Consider the following 17,748-nt stretch of genomic DNA (forward strand, 5'->3'; position numbering starts at 1 on the left):
AATGAATTGCAGAATTCCTAAAAATAATAATGAAAACACTATATATCAGAATCAATGAGCCATATCTCAAGAAGTACGAATTACTTCTTTTTTACTTAAAAAGATGAAAATAAATGAATTATGTGTTAACTCAAGAAACTAAGAAAAGAACTAACTAAACTCATGGAAAGGAAAAGGAAGAAACAAATAAAAATAAAACATGAGTTAGAAAAGAAATTTGAAGAAATCCATTAATATAAGATACCATATTAATCCCTCAAAGGAGAAAAAAACCTCCTCATGTAATCATTGCTAAAGATCCTGAAAGAACATTCAAGAAAATTCAATATCCTCTTCTAATTAAAAAATAAACCTTTTGATAACATAGGAAATTATAAACACCTTCTTAACATAATTATATATATATATACACACCAACATACCTAACATAATTATATATATACCAACATACTTAACATATGCTTAACATATATATATTATTATATATTAAGTATACCAACATATACATATATATATATATATATATATACACACACACATACACCAACATACTTAAGGGTGAAGAATAAAAAACATTCCCATCAAATTCAGGATCAAGAAAAGGACGTCTTCTATTACTATTATTGTACATTTTTCTAGAAATACCAGCCAATGTAATTAGGCAAGCATGAAAAAGCGATGATAAAAGGTTTTGGAAGGTAAAGTGAAAAATATCACTATTTGCAAATGATAGGATTGTACACCTGTCAAATCCAAGAGAATTAATAGGAATAGATCTTTGGAAACAATAAGAAAATTTAGTAAGTGACAGAATATGGAATTAATATACAAAATCAATAGGCTTCCTATACACAAAAGAATTAGAAAATATAATTTTTAAAAATCCCATTAACAGTAACAAAAAAGGTTAAATTTCTAGGAATGAACTTAATAAAAAACACAAAGAGTATTGAAAATTTTTAAATGATACTGAAGGATATAAAAGAAACCTGAAATAAATAGATAGGAAGAATCAATATTATAAAGATGTAAATTAATATTGAAACTTAACAAGAAAAGACAAATTGATTCCAACATTAATATGGAAAAATAAAAAAGCAAGAATAGCCAGAAATATTATGAAAATAAGAGTAATGTTGGCCTATTAGATGCCCAGATGTCCTGTTAGATATTAAAACATATTAAAAATCTAAAATAATTAAAACTGTGGTATTAACAAATGAATAGACAAATAAATCAATGGAACAGAATAGGAACATCAGAAATAGATGCAAATATCTATGGGAATTTTATGTATGATAAAGCTGCCACTTCACATCTAGGAAAAAGATGTGTTAGCCAAGAAATGCTGTTGGGACATATAGCTAGCCTTGTGGGGAAAAAAGAATAATGTTGGTGCCCTACCTCACTTTTTATAATATAATAAATTCCAGATGAATGAAATAATTAAATGTACCAGATGACAATATGAGGATTTTGTTTGTTTATCTGCTGAATAATTTCATACTGGGGAAGTGTAACACAATACCTAAATGTCATACAAGGAAAGATTGATGAATTTGACTACATGATTATCAAATGTTTCTCCGTGATAAAAAAAAAATCAGCATAAAAACTCAGAAGACAAATACCAAATTTCGGAAAAATAGTGGCAGCACAACCTTTAAAGACGAAGAATTTCAAATAGCTTTTCAGCTGACCTCGTAGAATGAGTTAGGAAGTGTTCCCTCCTGAGAAGGACTGGTGGAAGTCAGCAGTGAAGCCGTCTGGTCCTGGGCTTTTCTTTGTTGGGAGGTTTTTGATTCCTGACTCAGTCTCCTTGCTCGTTGCAGGTCAGTTCAGATTTTCTGTGTCGTTGTGACTTAGTCTTGGTAGGTGTTGTGTTTCTAGATTTTGCCCATTTCATCTAGGTCATCCAATTTGTTGGTGTACAATTGTTCATAGAATTCTCCTATAATACTTTTTATTTCTGCAGACTCGATAACAATGTCCTACTTTCATTTCTGATTTTAGTAATTTGAGAGATATTCTTGACCTTATTTTCCAAAACTTTTATTGAATTTGTAAGTTGAAATTTCAATTATGAGTTTAAAAAAACATCAAAAGGCTCTTTCCTGTTTAAAAATACCATCCTGAATGACTTACAACTAGGATATACAACCATGTACTGCAGCTTTGGGGAGGGAAAAAATAAAAATAAATAAAAATAAATAAAAATAGAAGCCTGTAAATATAGCATTTCTTTTTGGAAAGTTCTGTCTGCTCCTTATTTCTGTTTGTGGTTTTGGTCTTTCATGTTGGAGGCATTCCTCAAACGCCCGACTGAAAGCTTTGTGGGAGGTTTGGGGCCTTGTCGGTTGTGGTCTGCAATGTAAGTTGATCAGGTCGTAGCCTGGTTTTTTGTCTGTTCGTTTGAATGATCCTAAATATTGATATTATTTATAGGTCTTTTCTTCAGAGCTACACAGTTTGTTCAAAGAAGAGACCTTTGAGCTTTTGCCTGTGAGTAGAGCCTGGCTGGATGTGTGCAGGGTGCCAAGTGGGGTCAGCAGGCTGAGAGTGACCATTAGCCTGGGGACTTTGACTCTCCCCTCCTGTTTTCGTTCTGGCCATTGCCCTCACCTGAGTCCATTTCCACAGAGTCGAGCCTTTGGTCCCGGCAGTGGTGGAGGGGTGGAGATGTTCCTCAGATGCCCCCAGCCTCGTCCTTGTCTCCCGTGCGCCTGCTGCCTTCCGGCCCAGAGCCTTCTCAGGGTTCAGTGGATTAAGTCTCTTGATCCCCATCGATCACCCCTGCCCCCCCAGGAACTCTGCTCGGCTCAGTTATTTACCGCTGGTCCTTCCCCCCATCTTATAAAACGTGTCATGTGTCTTGTCCACTGTTGTCCCCTCTCCCATCCTCTTTCCCCTGTGCATTTATACCTTTTTATTCCTTTACTGTTTTTCAATGGAGTTTTGGAAGGGATGGGGACGAACTCGTGTGTAATCCACCATGTTTAACCAGTCTGTGAGTTACTTAAAAAGAAAAATGCCTATCTATCTGTCTATATAGTTGTAGTTATGAGGTAAACTGTGCGCCCCTAAAATCCATATGTTGAAGTCCTAACCCCCAGTCCGTCAGAGTGTGACTGGATTTGGAGACACGGACTTTACAGAGCTATTAAGGTAAAATGAAGTCATATGGATGGATCTTAATCCAGTATGACTGGTGTTCTCGTAAGGAGGGATTAGTGCACAGATAGAAGGAAGACCAGCTGAGGACACAGGGAGAACACCGCCGTCAACAAACCACGGAGAGAGGCCTCAGAAGCACCAACCCTCCTGACACCCTGACCTTGGACTTCTGACCTCCAGAACTGAGAGAAGAAATGTCTAAGACACCCAGCGTGTGGTGCTTTGTTATGCAATCTCAGCAAATATACACAAACACACACACACACAGAGGAGTCCTTCCCAAGACGTGGTGCTAGGCACTTGACCTGATCATTTAAAAAGTCCAGATTTGGTCTGTGTCACACAATAATCAGGTGCTTTGTGAGCCGAAGAACAAGGTCAGGATGGCTAATACCAAGCTTAAAAAGAGTTAAAATTGCCTTATTGAGACTAAACATATGAATCCTATTATTTATCTTCAAGAAAAGATAAGAAACCATGATGCCATTTTTAATGTTTTAATGTGGCAGGAAATGAAACTCAGATTTCAATCAGTGGGTGCACCTGAACATCAACTAACATACCATTAACATTGTGAAACTTACAATTATTCTTTCAAGGAAATTCAGCAGACTAATACAAGGAATTTGCACCTTTATAAAGCACATGTAAAGAGTCAGTCTCATAAGTGCAAAATATTTTCCTAAACAAAGTGGTCAGACGGCAGATACCAAGCTGAACGTCCAACAGATCCCTTTAAACCTCACTCAAGGATCCACCACTAGAGGGAGATAGTGAGCGCAAACTAGGTTCTTCGCTCTTTAAACTTGGCAAATTCTCTATTTTTTCAAATAACAAGGCCGTGGAATTATTTTCGTTACATACTTGCGGTAGCCTATAATCACTTTTGATTCCTGGTTTAACCCGAGAACTTCTCTTAACTCCATCTGCCCCATAAATCATGCCAATTTGTTGCAATAGTTTTATACACCATATGCGTATTTGTTAGAACTGTGAACCAGCGCGGGCACAGATAACACACAGCAGCTCAGCCCATGGAAGGCACTTAGAGTAGTTTGGATGCTATGAAATTAAATTTAGTATATTATTTGTTGAATGTAGTAATTTAATAGAATGTTACTATGTAGTCATTAAATGTGTTATTGTGTAATTTCTAATAACATCCAAAAAATAAATGTTAATTCCGTTAAGAGGAAACTCTCTTTTCATGTTTCAGGACAGAGAAGGCAAACAACTTCTGAGAACATCTGCGACTTCACTGGCTGACTCTCAAGGCACCGAATTTAACTGTGACCCAGATTTGGTCTTGGAGCCGATCAGAAGGCACTGAGTTGAAGCCAGGTTTACACTCTGATTCCTCCAAGTCACCACGTGGTTTTATTCGAGAGGGGTCTGGGTAGCAATGAGCTAAGGTTAGAGGTAGTATTTTTGTTATTTGGTAAACATGTGCAGATGGTGTTCACAAACAGCTGCACAGGCCACTCACGGGAGCCAGAACACTTGAAAACACACCTGCTTCTGCTAAATTGCAACGACTTTGCAGAGACTCTGTTTGGAATTGCCTCGTGTTTCCAAATCAAGCTTGGCTTTTAGTAGATTTTAAGCCAAGAACAGATACACACTGGCTTCTAAATCCATCTTTGAATTAAGTTGAAGAAGATATAATCTGATGCCAGCCTGGAGTTAAAAGACGTAGTATTGGAATGATAGATGAGATTTGACCTTGAGGGGAGAACTGTAGATTTCTAGGTCAAGTCAAGTACTTTCCTCTTGGCTGAGACACCGAGATGATTTGTTGCAGCTTTTCCTGGCAACGTATGGTCCTAAGAGCCAATCAGCAAGTGGTGGTGAATGCGGGCGCCAGGGAGCCGGGTGCCCTCCTGGCCGAGCATGTGACTCTGGCCACGTCAGTCCCCTCACAGCCAGAGGTTCCCTAAAGGCTCCTGCATTCCAGTTATCCTGGAATAATGTTCCGGACAAACGAATAAGTTTGAGGCACTGCTGCCTACAATCAGACTTTCAAGTGGGAGAGTTGGAGACACAAGTTTTCTTCCAGGTTCCTGCTCTTTGCCTCATTCACATACTGATTTGAATTTTTCTATAAGACAAAGTGGTATTTTCTCTCACTAGAAGCCCTGCTGGACTCCCACCATCTGTTTAATAAGCAGTAGCCAAGGGAAGAGAGTTTACAGTTTCCTGGTAAACAAGTGGCTCAGCCTGCTGCTCAGGCCACTCGGTGTGCTCTGAGCCACTCGTGTAAGCAAGGGATCCTTGGTTACGTACATTTCCTCTGCATGTGGGCCACAAACACTTACTCAGCACCCAGCCTGCTGCTCAGGCCACTCGGTGTGCTCTGAGCCACTCGTGTAAGCAAGGGATCCTTGGTTACGTACATTTCCTCTGCATGTGGGCCACAAACACTTACTCAGCACCTTCCGTGGGCCTGACACCTTTCTAGGGGCTGAATATATGATGGTTAAACAGGCCAATCCCTACTTTCCTGTGACTTCTATTGTGGTGGGTAACTACACAAAAGCCCTCTAAATGAATAACTATCTAAATAATTTCAAGTAGGTGATAAGGGCTATGAAAACAATAAAGCTGAGTAGGGGGGCTGAAAGATGATGGGGTAGGAGTGGGTGGTGGGCTGAATAACGGCCCTAATGCCTGTCCAGGCCCTAATCCCTGCACTGTGCCTGTTACCTTATATGGCAAAAGGCACTGAAGATGTGATTAAGCTAAGAATTTTGAGATGAGGAGATTATGTTGGGGAAAATAATTAAAAACAAAATCTCCTGCCAGCCCAGAAAAGCTCCCCATAAAGGTAGAAGAGAAAGAAAACAGTTTTTTTTTAATTGAATAAGCATTACACCAGAATGAGAGGCACATCACCGGCCATCCCCTAAGAGACTGCAAAGACGGAAAGAAATCTCGCCCTGTTATACAGCACGGCAGATGCAGCCCCCACACACCTTCCCCAGATAAGCCGTACCTGGTCCTCAGACGAGAGGACCTGACGGCGCCATTTGCACACACAGTGCATCCCAAATTCACGAGGTAATTGGGGTGACCACCTGTGTTAGCGGGTTGCCTTTCTCCAAAGGAGAAACACGCTTGTCCTGTCCTTACGACAGGTGGTGGTTTTGCGGCTTGGGCCAGGCGCCACGGCGGCTTGGAGACAGGGCCCTATCTCCCTTGATGGTTACATCTCAAAGAGCTGGCTCCCAGGTCCTGAGAAGGACAGTCCCGGGGTGTGGAGCTGGCAAGAGGCTTATTGAGCTTTTAAAAAGATTTACAGACATCTCAGAGGGGCAGAGAAAAATGCACAGTGACAGGTTTTCAAAGGAAAGGGATGGTGGTTATGGGGAAAGTGTCTCCCTTGTGGCACCAGGGAGTGTTAAAACTTATTTTTCTGAGTTTTAATTTGTATTCGCCCTTACAATTACCCTGGATTATCTGGGTAGCCCCTAAATGTATCACGAGTGCCCTTGGAAGAGGGAGGCACAGGGAGATCTGACTATAGCAGAGACAGAAGGTAACGCAACGACGGAAGCAGGAGGCGGTACTGCTGGCTTTGAAGGCGAGGGGGGGCCCTGAGCCCTGGAGCACATGGAATGTAGCTCTAGAAGCTGGAAAGGGCAAGGAAACAGATTCTCCCTAGGGCCTCTGCAGGGAGCGTGGCCCTGCCCACATCTTGATTTCAGCCCAGCGGAACTGAGTTTGGACTTCGGGCTTCCAGAACTGTAAGAGAATAAATGTGTGTTGTCTTAGCCACCAAGTCCGTGGTCATCTGTCAGAGCAGCCACGGGCATGAGATATGAGTGCACAGGCGGGAGTGGAGAGGAGAGAGGGCCATTGGGAAGTGAGTTTTGAAGAGAGGATACTTGAGCCCGAATCTGGATAAAGTGAGGGATTGACTCCCATAGAGATCTGGAGGAACAGCATTGTAGGTGGACGGAACAGCAGCTCCAAAGGCCCCACGGTGGGGACGAGCTGTTGTGGCTGTGCAGAGATCCCGCAGGACCTCAGGGACACGGAGTTAGAGAGGCATGGTTAGACCGGGTGGAACCTTAGAGGCCGTGGCAGCGGTTTGCGATGATTTCACAATGTGAAGTGAGCAACCTGATCTATTTAAAAGGCTCCATTAGGTCAGGAGACTGGACTCCATGGCAGCCAGACAGGAGGCAGGGAGAGTAGGAGGTGGCGGCTGCAGTGGGCCAGGGGCGCAGCGGCTGTGGTGAGAGGCAAGAAGTGGTGAGCGGGGCCTCAGCCTTGGTGTACCCAAGCTCTGGTGCTCGCTGCAGGAACTCCGAGATCTCTGCCTGGTTTCCTTTTGACCAACCATGTTCTTTTTCTTTTAGAAAAACGGACTCCTGGGGCTGGCCCCGTGGCTGAGTGGTTAAGTTCACAAGCTCCGCTTCAGTGGCCCAGGGTTTCGCCGGTTCGGATCCTGGGCGTGGACCTAGCACCACTCATGAGGCCATGCTGAGGTGGCGGTCACATGGCACAAACAGAAGGACCTACAACCAGAACATACAACTATGTACTGGGGGGCTTTGGGGAGAAGAAAAAAAAAGAGGAAGATTGGCAACAGATGTTAGCTCAGGGCCAATCTTTAAAAAGAAAAGAAAAGAAAAACAGACTGCTGGAACTAGATATGCAACAGAAAAGTGTCCTCTCTTACAGGAGCAATGCATTCTGCATGTGTTCATGCATGCAAGGATATTTTTAGAACTGCAGAAGTAGGAGCATTTTGATATTTTCCTGAAGAGTTTCCCCATGACCTGGCAAGACTACTTTCACCCAAGATGCTGGCCTCGGACAGTCAGGGCCTCCCTCTTTTTGGGCCTCAGCCACTCTCTCTCCAGGTCCGGATGCTGGGAGGGCTTATAGGATGGAGGGCTGTGTGAGCTCGTACAGGTGACTGTGCCCACCTGGGGCATTCCCAGGTGGTACCTGCTCACTGCCTCGCCTGCGAATGCTGGTATCAGATTTGTGAGTTTCTAAATCTGCCTTCGGGATGCTGTCGGAAGCAGGAATTCACAATAGTGACAGTAAGTTCTATTAGAATGAAGTTTCCCTCTCTTCTCTCTTGCTCCCTAGTCTCCTCCAGCTTTTCAACTGTCATCACTCAGAAATTGTCAACAAGCATCTGGTTTTATCCCATATTCAGCACCAACCCAAGAGCAATTTCCATCGCTAAACCAGGGTTAAAAGTCCTCTCAACACCCATCACACTGTGGAAAAACAGCACCGACTGCTTCTGTCTGGCTCACGATCAGGCCCAGCACCTGACACAGTGGCAGATGGTGGGCACTGAATAAATATTTGTTGGATGTATGTGCGCGTCTCGTGGGGAGGACTGGGACGCCATCTGTAAGAGGTGGATGCAGTTTTCCCTCTTGCAGCTACAGGACTGCTTCTAAACAACACTTGGGCGTCTCCATAGAGGGTTTCTGGAGACGCTGTTCCCCTCATCCCTGGCACGCCCACCTGCTTTGCCGTCTCATGCAGTAGGGGGGTGCAGGCACTGTTGGAGGGGAGATGCACCCCCTCCCCAGGGGCCCTCTCAATTTTTGCTGTCCAGTGGGTCCCATACCCTGTACAGCCTATCTTCCTCCCACAGCTGAGACCATCTCCATTGGGCTGGGCCGTTTGGCTGGTTGCTGCGCCACCCTCCCTAAGGCACATTGAGGAGTGAAGTCCCAAATACCAAGGCCTAGAATTTCTGGCTGCCATAACGGTTCAGGAATCCCTCACAACTCCTTTGCCACTCATTGTCTCTCTCCAGAGCAAAGGCCCAGACATGCTATACTTAGCTTCCTTTGGCTATGCCAAAAGAGGAGGCTACAGCAGGTGGTTATCTCCTGACTGGGCGAGAAGACATTTCTTCCAGTGGGGGATGGGGAGTGAGCGAGTAGTTTAGGGTCTTGGTTAAGCCAAAAGCCTTTCTGCCAAGAGACTGGTTACGGACAGATGAAGATGCTTTGTGAGTCTGTGCAGGAATTCCCCGGAGGGCTCTTGCAGGAATGCAGTTATCAAGCAGCACAAGATGCTCCACATTTACACCGAACTAACAGGTATTTCACAATTACACTTGATGCTCCTCCCACACACATAACTTTAGGGGTTAAGAATGGGACACGGTTCCTAACAGCCACTATCCAGCTGTGTGGCCTTAGGCAAATTCCTTAACATCTCCGAGTCTCAGTTGTTTCATTTGTAAAATGAAGACTAGAAGAGTATGTTTCTTAGGGTTAAGAGGGTTAAATGAGATATGTATATAGAGAGTTCACCCCTGTGTCTGACACAGGATAAGGACTCTAAATACTAACTACAATTACTAAGTATTTAGGTAGAAACCAGAGGATCTTCTGATAGCATTGATGATAGAAAAATCCATTCTTCTGCAATCACCAAGCTTGATGTGTATTCTACAATATGCTATGACTATATTTTCTGAACCCCAAACACCATATGATCTGACAAAGGAGTTTTTTCATATTTGCCAATTTTACTATATGAAAAGTATAAAAGTTATAGATTTAATCTACAAATGAAACTGGACCGTGAGAGTACGGTAAAGTAAGACCCAAACAAGTGGAGAGACACGGATCTTACATCTCTTCAAATGGGTTTTTAAAAGAAATCTAAGAAGAAATTTAAAAATATTGACAAGCGATTCTAAACTTCTTTGGGAAGAAGAAATGGGTGATGGATGCTAAGAAAGCTTTGGTGGGAAAAAAAGGGAATCTGTGAGTAGGGGGGGTACTTACATTACTGGCATTAAAACTCATTTTCTGATAAAAATACAAATATAAAGTCTAATGTGGGGCAGGTTGGTGTGGCCTCTCTAAATATACCACCAAACGCAGAAACCGTGAACACCACCTACTTTACAAGGAGGTCACCCCAACAACATGAAATAAACCCAATCTCCTGACTTTTAAAAATGGACAAATAGAAAAGGGGGCGAGGGGCCATAAGCAAATTCACAACAAAGACAAGACAAACAGGTGATAAACTGTGTGAAAGAACAAGTCAGCTAACTAGTAATCTAGGAAATTAAATTCAAAACAATGAGAAGTAACGACTTTAAATTTGAAAAAATGGCCTGCGTGGTCAAAGATATGGAAAAATGGGCATTTCTCAAGGAAAATGAATCCACTTTCCTGAAAGATAATTTGGAAAACACTTAAAAATATACTTTGTCTTTGACCTATTAGTTCCCCACTTGTAGAACTTTTCAATCAGGCATGTGCAATAAAAGATGAATCTATAATGATATAAAAACCGGAAAATTTATGAACAATTTGTTCGTACATTTATGCTGCTTTAAGAATCACGTCATAAAAGATTATCTAATAACATGGGAGAAAATTCACAGTATTGTTAAGTGCAAAGGGCAGAGTACATCTTTGCACGGCATTATGCCACTATGTGAGATCTGCATAGGTAAGCATAGACAAAACACGGGAGGAGACGTACCAAAATACTAAATACAATTCACTCGAGGAGCTAAAAGTATGAGAGATTTTTATATTCTATTTCCTATTAATGCAAGAGATTTCTCAAGTGTTTTAAAAACAATTGTACACTTAAAAAACTGCCTTTGTTGAAAAGCATCAAAGTACGTGAAACGGTGCTAGCCTGGAAAAGCCAGGAAGTGCTTCGTTTGGAAGCCAAGGCCACCTGCTAGCGGGTGAGTCACGGGCGCAGGCTCGCACCTGCCTCCGCGCTCGCCCCGCGCCTGCTGCGCGCTTCCGCCCAGACGCCCCCCGCGCCCGCCGCGCCGGGCCGCCCGCTCCTTGCTAAGATCTGGAATCGAAGGCATTCCTTTCTCAAAGGTCACCCGGTCGGGCCTTTTCTCTCTCCACTTCTGAACAAACCAGAAGCCAGACTTGCGGGTCAGCCGCGCCGACCCGGCCAGGGGGAGCACCCGCGCGCCCAGACCCCGCGGCCGAAGGGCCAGGCGGCCGGAGCGCGGGGGCGGCCCGGGGGCGGGGAGCCTGTAAGAGGCCGGCGAGGCCCGGTCTAGCCGAGTGACCACAGTCTGGCCACGCGGTCGCCCAGGACCGCTCGTCCTCCGGCGGGACAAAGGGTCGGGAAACTTGAGCCGGGCCGTCCCGGAGAATCCAGGCTGTGGTCGCCATGGCAACGGAGTCAGGCCCCCGGCCGCCACCCCCCGCCCGGCCCGGCCCGCGAGGGGGCGCTGGGGGCGGGGGAGGGGCGCGCTCGGCCGGCGCGGCTGCCCGCCCCGCCCTCCGGCCGCGGCCGGCGGCCCGAGCCCGCGACTGACCCTCGGCAGCTCCTGTAGTCACGTGGCGCTGGGAACCGGCGGGGGGGCTGGGCACGGGCCTGGCAGTGGTGAACTCGAACCTGCTGCTGTCGCGGCGGCGGGTGGCGAGCGCGGCCGCCGGCCCGGCGTTCCGGCCTCATGGACGCGCCACGCGCCTCCGCGCACCCCGCCGGAGAGGTTCGTCCCGGGCAGGGTGCGGGGTTCCACGCGGGCCGCGGCCGCGGCGGCCCTACCTGCCGGCGCGTGACTGTGTGCGCCGGGTGGGGGGGACGCGGCCGGACCGAGTGGGGGGGCGAGCGCGTGCACCTGCGCACAGGCTCCGCGAGCGGCGCGCTGCGCGGGTACCCGGGAGGGCCCACCCGGGGAACGCGGAGCCGTGTGTCCGCGAGCGTGGACGGGGGACACACGCGAATGCAAAACCGGGGAGTAGGGGCTCCACGGCTCTTCGCCATCCAGGATGCGCATGGGGATTCTGACCGAGTCGTGGTCGCACTAGCTCGCCTGCACAGCTCCCTGGGAAACGATCCTGGAATTCCTGTTGGGAGGAGGGTGGGGGAAGGGGAGCCAGCAGGGATTCCAGAGTTCCTGCCATGGGCCGGCCTTTGGCCATCAGCATGGCGAATTCATGCCGTGACCTTAGCAGTGGAGGAAGTGACCCCCAAACTGCAGCAGTACTTCCTTGGGGAAGGGGGCCCATTCATTTATAATCCAAAATCCATTAAGGTCACTCTGTCCGCGCGGCGTGGGGCTTGGGTGGGGGAGGAGGTTGTGGCTGGCGAGGACACAAAGATGACTGCCCTGGAGGAGCTCAGAGCCTCATGCGCGTTTTCTCTCCCCTCCCCACAGGTAAGGCTGGCCTCTCTGCACTCAGAGGTCTGAGCTCTGCCATGGGGGTAGGGGTGTCTTTACTGCTGCAGTTTTCTCTGACATCTGGGGGCTACCAGAGTGTGGGCCGAAGCAGGCGCTGCAGCCGCAGAAGTCTCCCCAGGAACGTCCCCGGGAGGAGCTGGAAATATCCTCACCTCCAGCTCCACCGTCTCCAGGGTAGAGTTTGGTCTTCTTTGTTGGGTTCCCAAACCATTCCACAGCCCCAGCGCTCAGGCCTCTCCATCCTGGCGGAAGGAAGGCACCTGTGGGGGAAGGATCACATTCTCATACCCTGGGCATCTTCCCTGTGCTCAGTCTGGCGTTGGGAATGAGTCATGTCTGTGCTCCTGGAGAGGAGTGCAGGCTCTAGGGAATTTAGGAGGATGTGTCTGGAGCTTTCCAGCAGGCCTTGAGGGTCCCTGAAGAGTCCAACCACCACCCCAGCCCTCAGAGGGTGGAGGAAGCCCTCCTGCAGGAATCTGGGCTCCCCATGCCATGGAGGAGGCGAATGGGGGGCAGACCCTGCAGGCTTGGGGCAGGACTGGGCAGGAGACAGAGATTACAATCTCTTCTTTCCCCCCCTTTTCTTGCCCCAGTAATCCCTACCACCCCAAGGGAGGCAGAGCCAGGGATCCAGGCCCCTGAGGGCAGCAGGTTGTGGGTGTTCCTTGGATTCAGGAGAGCTTTCCTTCAGTCGATGTCCTAATCGTGTGTGTGGGTGGAGGGGGCAGGCGGGCAGAATGTGGGCAGTCTGGACAGGCGGTGCCCTGAGTCAGGCTGTGCTGGGCATAGCTTCCAGTGCCCCCCTCCTGTTCCCGAGAAGGGCTGTTCTCGCTCCTCTCCAGGCTTCCGCCCTGAGAGACTGAGGTTGGGGGTGTGAAAGTGCCTCCCCCTCGTAGGATTAGAGCCCAGGAGAGGATAATAGGAACGAAAGGCTATGGAAATGTCTATCTGTGCGATCGTTATAAACCCAGGTGTTTTCAGGGAAGAACGCTGGCCTGGGAGTTTAGAAGACCTGTCCCCTAGTCTTGGTTCTGCTGTTGGTTACTGTGTCCTCTCGGGCATGTCCTCTCATCTTTTATGCCTCACAATTGCTTCATGTGTCAAACAGGGAGCTTAGTGTCTGCTTGTGCAGCCTCACAGCGTTGCTGTGCAGCTCGGATGTGGCAACAGGACATAGTAGAAACGAGCAGAGGGCAGTGGGGAGCCCTTGGAAAAGCACAAAGCAATGTCAGGAAACGGGGCCCTGTTTTCCGGGGAGTCCTGAGGCAGGCGTGTTTGTGCAGCCGACATTGGAGTGTTTACTCCATGCCGGGCACCAGGCAGCTGTGGTGAGGGGGATTCCAAGAAGTGTCAGAGTTTCTCCCTTCTGGTAGTTTCCAGGGTCAGTGAAGACTTAGGACAAATATACCTGAAATGGTATCTAGAAGCCCCAGACTGAAATCACATGGAACATACAAGGAAGTGGAAGTGTAGACTCGGGCTCCAGGAGCGGAGGGGCGGGCTCCCCTGGGGCCTGGGTGGCTGGGGAGGCACTGGGGCAGGACGAGCTGACCTTCAGAGTGACTGTGCTTCTCCCCGCAGCAGAGGAAGCACCGATGCTGGAACGTCGCTGCAGGGGCCCCCTGGCCACGGGCCCTGCCCAGCCCCGACTCCTTTCCGGGCCCTCCCAGGAGTCGCCCCGGACCCTGGAGAAGGAGCCCCGCGGGCTGAGGTCACAAGGCACTTCTGCAGCCCAGTCGGGGAGCCAGGCCCCGGGTAGGGCCCATCGCTGTGCCCACTGTCGAAGGCACTTCCCGGGCTGGGTGGCCCTGTGGCTTCACGCCCGACGCTGCCAGGCCCGGCTGCCCCTGCCCTGCCCTGAGTGTGGCCGTCGTTTCCGACACGCCCCCTTCTTGGCACTGCACTGCCAGGTCCATGCTGCTGCCACCCCAGACCTGGGCTTTGCCTGCCACCTCTGCGGGCAGAGCTTCCGGGGCTGGGTGGCCCTGGTTCTGCATCTGCGGGCCCACTCGGCTGCAAAGCGGCCCATTGCCTGTTCTGACTGTGAGAGACGCTTCTGGCGACGAAAGCAGCTTCGAGCTCATTTGCGGCTGTGCCACCCTCCTGCCCCTGAGGTGCGGCCCTTCATATGTGGCAATTGTGGCCGGAGCTTTGCCCAGTGGGACCAGCTAGTTGCTCACAAGCGGGTTCATGTAGCCGAGGCCCTGGAGGAGGCAGCAGCCAAGGCTCTGGGGCCTCGGCCCAGGGGCCGCCCCGCGGTGACCGCCCCCCGGCCCGGCGGAGACGCGGTGGACCGCCCCTTCCAGTGTGCCTGCTGTGGCAAGCGCTTCCGGCACAAGCCCAACCTGATCGCCCACCGCCGAGTGCACACGGGCGAGCGGCCTCACCAGTGCCCCGAATGTGGCAAGCGCTTCACCAATAAGCCCTACCTGACCTCACACCGGCGCATCCACACCGGCGAGAAGCCCTACCCGTGCACGGAGTGCGGGCGCCGCTTTCGCCACAAACCCAACCTGCTGTCTCACAGCAAGATCCACAAGCGATCCGAAGGGTCTACCCAGGGCGCCCCTGGTGCGGGGAGCCCCCAGCTGCCAGCCGGACTCCCGGAGCACTCGTCAGAGCCCACCCGAGAGGCCCCACTGAACCCTGTGCAGGGGCCTGCACCTGAGCCTCCGCTGGAGGCCCCAGGAGAGCCCCCACAGGACCAGGCGGGAACCCCCGCATCTCTCTACAGCTGCGATGACTGTGGCAGGAGCTTCCGGCTGGAGCGCTTCCTGCGGGCCCACCAGCGGCAGCACACGGGGGAGCGGCCCTTCACCTGCGCCGAGTGCGGGAAGAACTTCGGCAAGAAAACCCACCTGGTGGCTCACTCCCGGGTCCACTCGGGCGAGCGGCCCTTCGCCTGCGAGGAGTGTGGGCGCCGCTTCTCCCAGGGCAGCCACCTGGCGGCCCACCGGCGTGACCACGCCCCCGAGCGGCCGTTCGTCTGCCCGGACTGCGGCAAGGCCTTCCGCCACAAGCCCTACCTGGCCGCCCACCGGCGCATCCACACCGGCGAGAAGCCCTACGTCTGCCCCGACTGTGGCAAGGCCTTCAGCCAGAAGTCCAACCTCGTGTCCCACCGGCGCATCCACACGGGCGAGCGCCCCTACGCCTGCCCCGACTGCGACCGGAGCTTCAGCCAGAAGTCCAACCTCATCACCCACCGCAAGAGCCACATCCGGGACGGCGCCTTCTGCTGCGCCATCTGCGGCCAGACCTTTGACGACGAGGAGAAGCTCCTGGCCCATCAGAAGAAGCATGATGTCTGAGAGAGCAGGGGCGTCATTTCCCCGGGAGCGTTGCAGTGGGCCATGGCGCCTGTGTTGCTGCTGGTGTAGGCGAGGGATCGGAGGGAGGCGGGGTGTGAGCTGGGCCCTGTTAGAGGGAGGTCAAGCCCGCCCAGGCGGCCAGGGAACCCACTTGCAGAGCGCAGGGACCCCGGCCTCCAGCTCTTGTTTGTTTGCTAAGGTTCGGTCCTCACTGTCCTGTGCCCTGGAAAAGTAGCAATAGCAGCTCTACCCTCCCTGTCCCTTAGAGCCTTCCAGCTGGAGGGGCTGCCAGTGGACAGGAAGACTCTTCTCCTCTGGTGTTAACGCCTTAATGTCCCAGTCTTTCATTATGAGTTTCTTCACCTCCTTCCTGGATGTAGGTGTGGTACAGCCCTTAGTAAATGAGCGCTCCGCAGGAAAAGTGGACCAGGTGGCTACCCTGGGAGAACCTGCTGGCCTTGTTAGGCAGCACCTGGGCCTTTTCCAGCACTGGGAGGCGAAGCCAAGCTGCTCTAACCTGTCCCACCCTGTCCCCTCCCCTGCCCCTGCACTAGCCCCCAGACTTGGAGACACCCATCTATTGTTAGCACTCAGCTCATCCCTTTCCTCCGAGAAGGTCAACCCCCAGGTGTCTCCCCGGTGGTCTGACTTGCTTTGTCCAGCACCCTCTCGCGCTTAGAGCACCCCCTGGCTGTGGGTAAGCCTGTGTCCAGGCTTTGATCCAGCCCTCCTCACTCCTTCCAGAAGTAACACGGGTGGGAAGGACGGCCCCACCGAAAGTGGAGGTTCGGCTGATGGGAGTAGGGGTGTTTCCTCTTCAGCATTTCTAGCCTGTGGATGCCCAGCCTCTGCTTGAACACTTAGGTGACAGGGAATCCCCACCCCCTGAGGCCCTGGTTCTACTGTAGGATAATTCTAATTGTTAGAAATTCTTCCTTAAAATGAATGAAATCTGCTTTCCTATAATTTCTACCTACTGGGCCTTGTTCTGTTCTCTGGAACGAAACAGAACAACCACTTACCCTCCTTTTCAAACTAGAGAATAAAGATTTGGTTTTAGAGCTGGTGGCTGAGAAGTGTTCCTTTCTCCTAGGGAGCTGTGGGCCTGAGTGAGGAGCAGCAGGCTCTGCTCCCAGGAAGGGGCTGCGGGGGGCTTGATGACAGGCCAAGGGCCTGACTTGTGGAGCCCCTCTGTGCCCTGCCTCTGGCTCTTCCCCGTGGTGGGGGCGGGTGAGGGTGGGCACACCTGGCAGGTGGGGCTCATTCTCTAGAGGTTCAGCCTTGTGTGGGGTCAAGCCCGGTTTTCTGGGTGCCAGTTGCCTGGGGGATGGTCTGACTTGATTCTGTCCTGCAATGCCTGCCTGGCTGGCCTGCTCCTCTCGCCCACGTCTGTTACTACCTACGCTCCCCTGCACTTGTTGCTTCATACAAATTTGAGTGCCTATTTTTGACAGGCATCAATAGGCCCTTTTCCTGCCTGTCTTAGTAATTTCTGCATAGATCTCTGACACCTAGCACATTGTGGTGCATAATAACCACAATTTGTTTACGTGAGTGGCATCTGCAAAGAAGTTTACTTAAATTATTTTGCATAATCCTTGCACGGTATGTACTCTTCTTTTACAGATGGAAACATTTGCTCAAGGTTATGTAACCGGCAGTCACCAGAGGTGATTTGAGCTGGGGTCTGCCGGACTCCTGGAACCCGTGCTGTAGCCCACCGCCACGGGTTTGTCAGGGAAATCGAGTGTGCTGCTGCTTTTGGTGAAGATGAGTTTTAAATGCTTGCCGTGTGCTTGCTGCTGTGATGGGAACTGGGGATTTACAAAGCTAAGACCCAGTCCCAACCCCTAAGATCCTAAGTCTGGGGAAGACATGTACATGTACACGATGAGTAGAGAGGGAGGGGTGGGGTGGGTGGGGTTCCAAGTGTGTAGGATGGAAGCAGATAGCTTCAAAGCTTCATATTGGATTATAGGGTTATGGGGCCACTTAAAAACCTGCCTAGTTGATGGTAAATGATCTTTCAGAGCCCGGGGCATCGCACAAGAAAGCATTGCTTAAATCTGCCTCTTTAAGGGAGCCCAGGGCTTT

General features: G+C 50.1%; 2 protein-coding genes across 13 annotated transcripts in view; both read left to right on the top strand.

Annotated features, from left to right (window-relative positions):
- Nucleotides 1–8,514, top strand: part of LRRC61 (leucine rich repeat containing 61) — a 32,063-nt gene extending 23,549 nt beyond the window's left edge. The window contains exons 5-7 of one of the 7 annotated variants that reach the window (XR_011539317.1): nt 2,446–2,502; nt 4,391–5,230; nt 7,536–8,514. The gene's annotated coding sequence lies outside the window, so the exon portion shown is untranslated. Of the gene's footprint in view, nt 1–2,445; nt 2,503–4,390; nt 5,431–7,535 lie in introns of all 7 variants that reach the window. The other 6 variants (XR_011539318.1, XR_011539319.1, XR_011539313.1 and 3 more) reach the window with 6 other exon arrangements.
- A 2,847-nt stretch (nt 8,515–11,361) lies between these two features.
- REPIN1 (replication initiator 1) lies at nt 11,362–16,715 on the top strand. Of its 6 annotated transcripts, none has more exons than XM_070616730.1 (3): nt 11,362–11,650; nt 12,320–12,517; nt 13,925–16,715. In XM_070616730.1, exons 2-3 carry the CDS (start codon nt 12,361–12,363, stop codon nt 15,652–15,654), a joined length of 1,887 nt encoding a protein of 628 aa, XP_070472831.1. In that variant the 5' UTR covers nt 11,362–11,650; nt 12,320–12,360; the 3' UTR covers nt 15,655–16,715. The 6 variants fall into 6 exon arrangements, with proteins under 6 accessions (XP_070472831.1, XP_070472829.1, XP_070472830.1 ...); XM_070616728.1 differs by having other exon boundaries at nt 11,391–11,650; nt 12,391–12,517; XM_070616729.1 differs by having other exon boundaries at nt 11,397–11,650; nt 12,391–12,517; nt 13,928–16,715.
- The last annotated feature ends 1,033 nt before the right edge of the window (nt 16,716–17,748 follow it).

The sequence above is a fragment of the Equus przewalskii genome, chromosome 4 (assembly GCF_037783145.1).
Source record: "Equus przewalskii isolate Varuska chromosome 4, EquPr2, whole genome shotgun sequence".
NCBI lineage: Eukaryota > Metazoa > Chordata > Mammalia > Perissodactyla > Equidae > Equus > Equus przewalskii.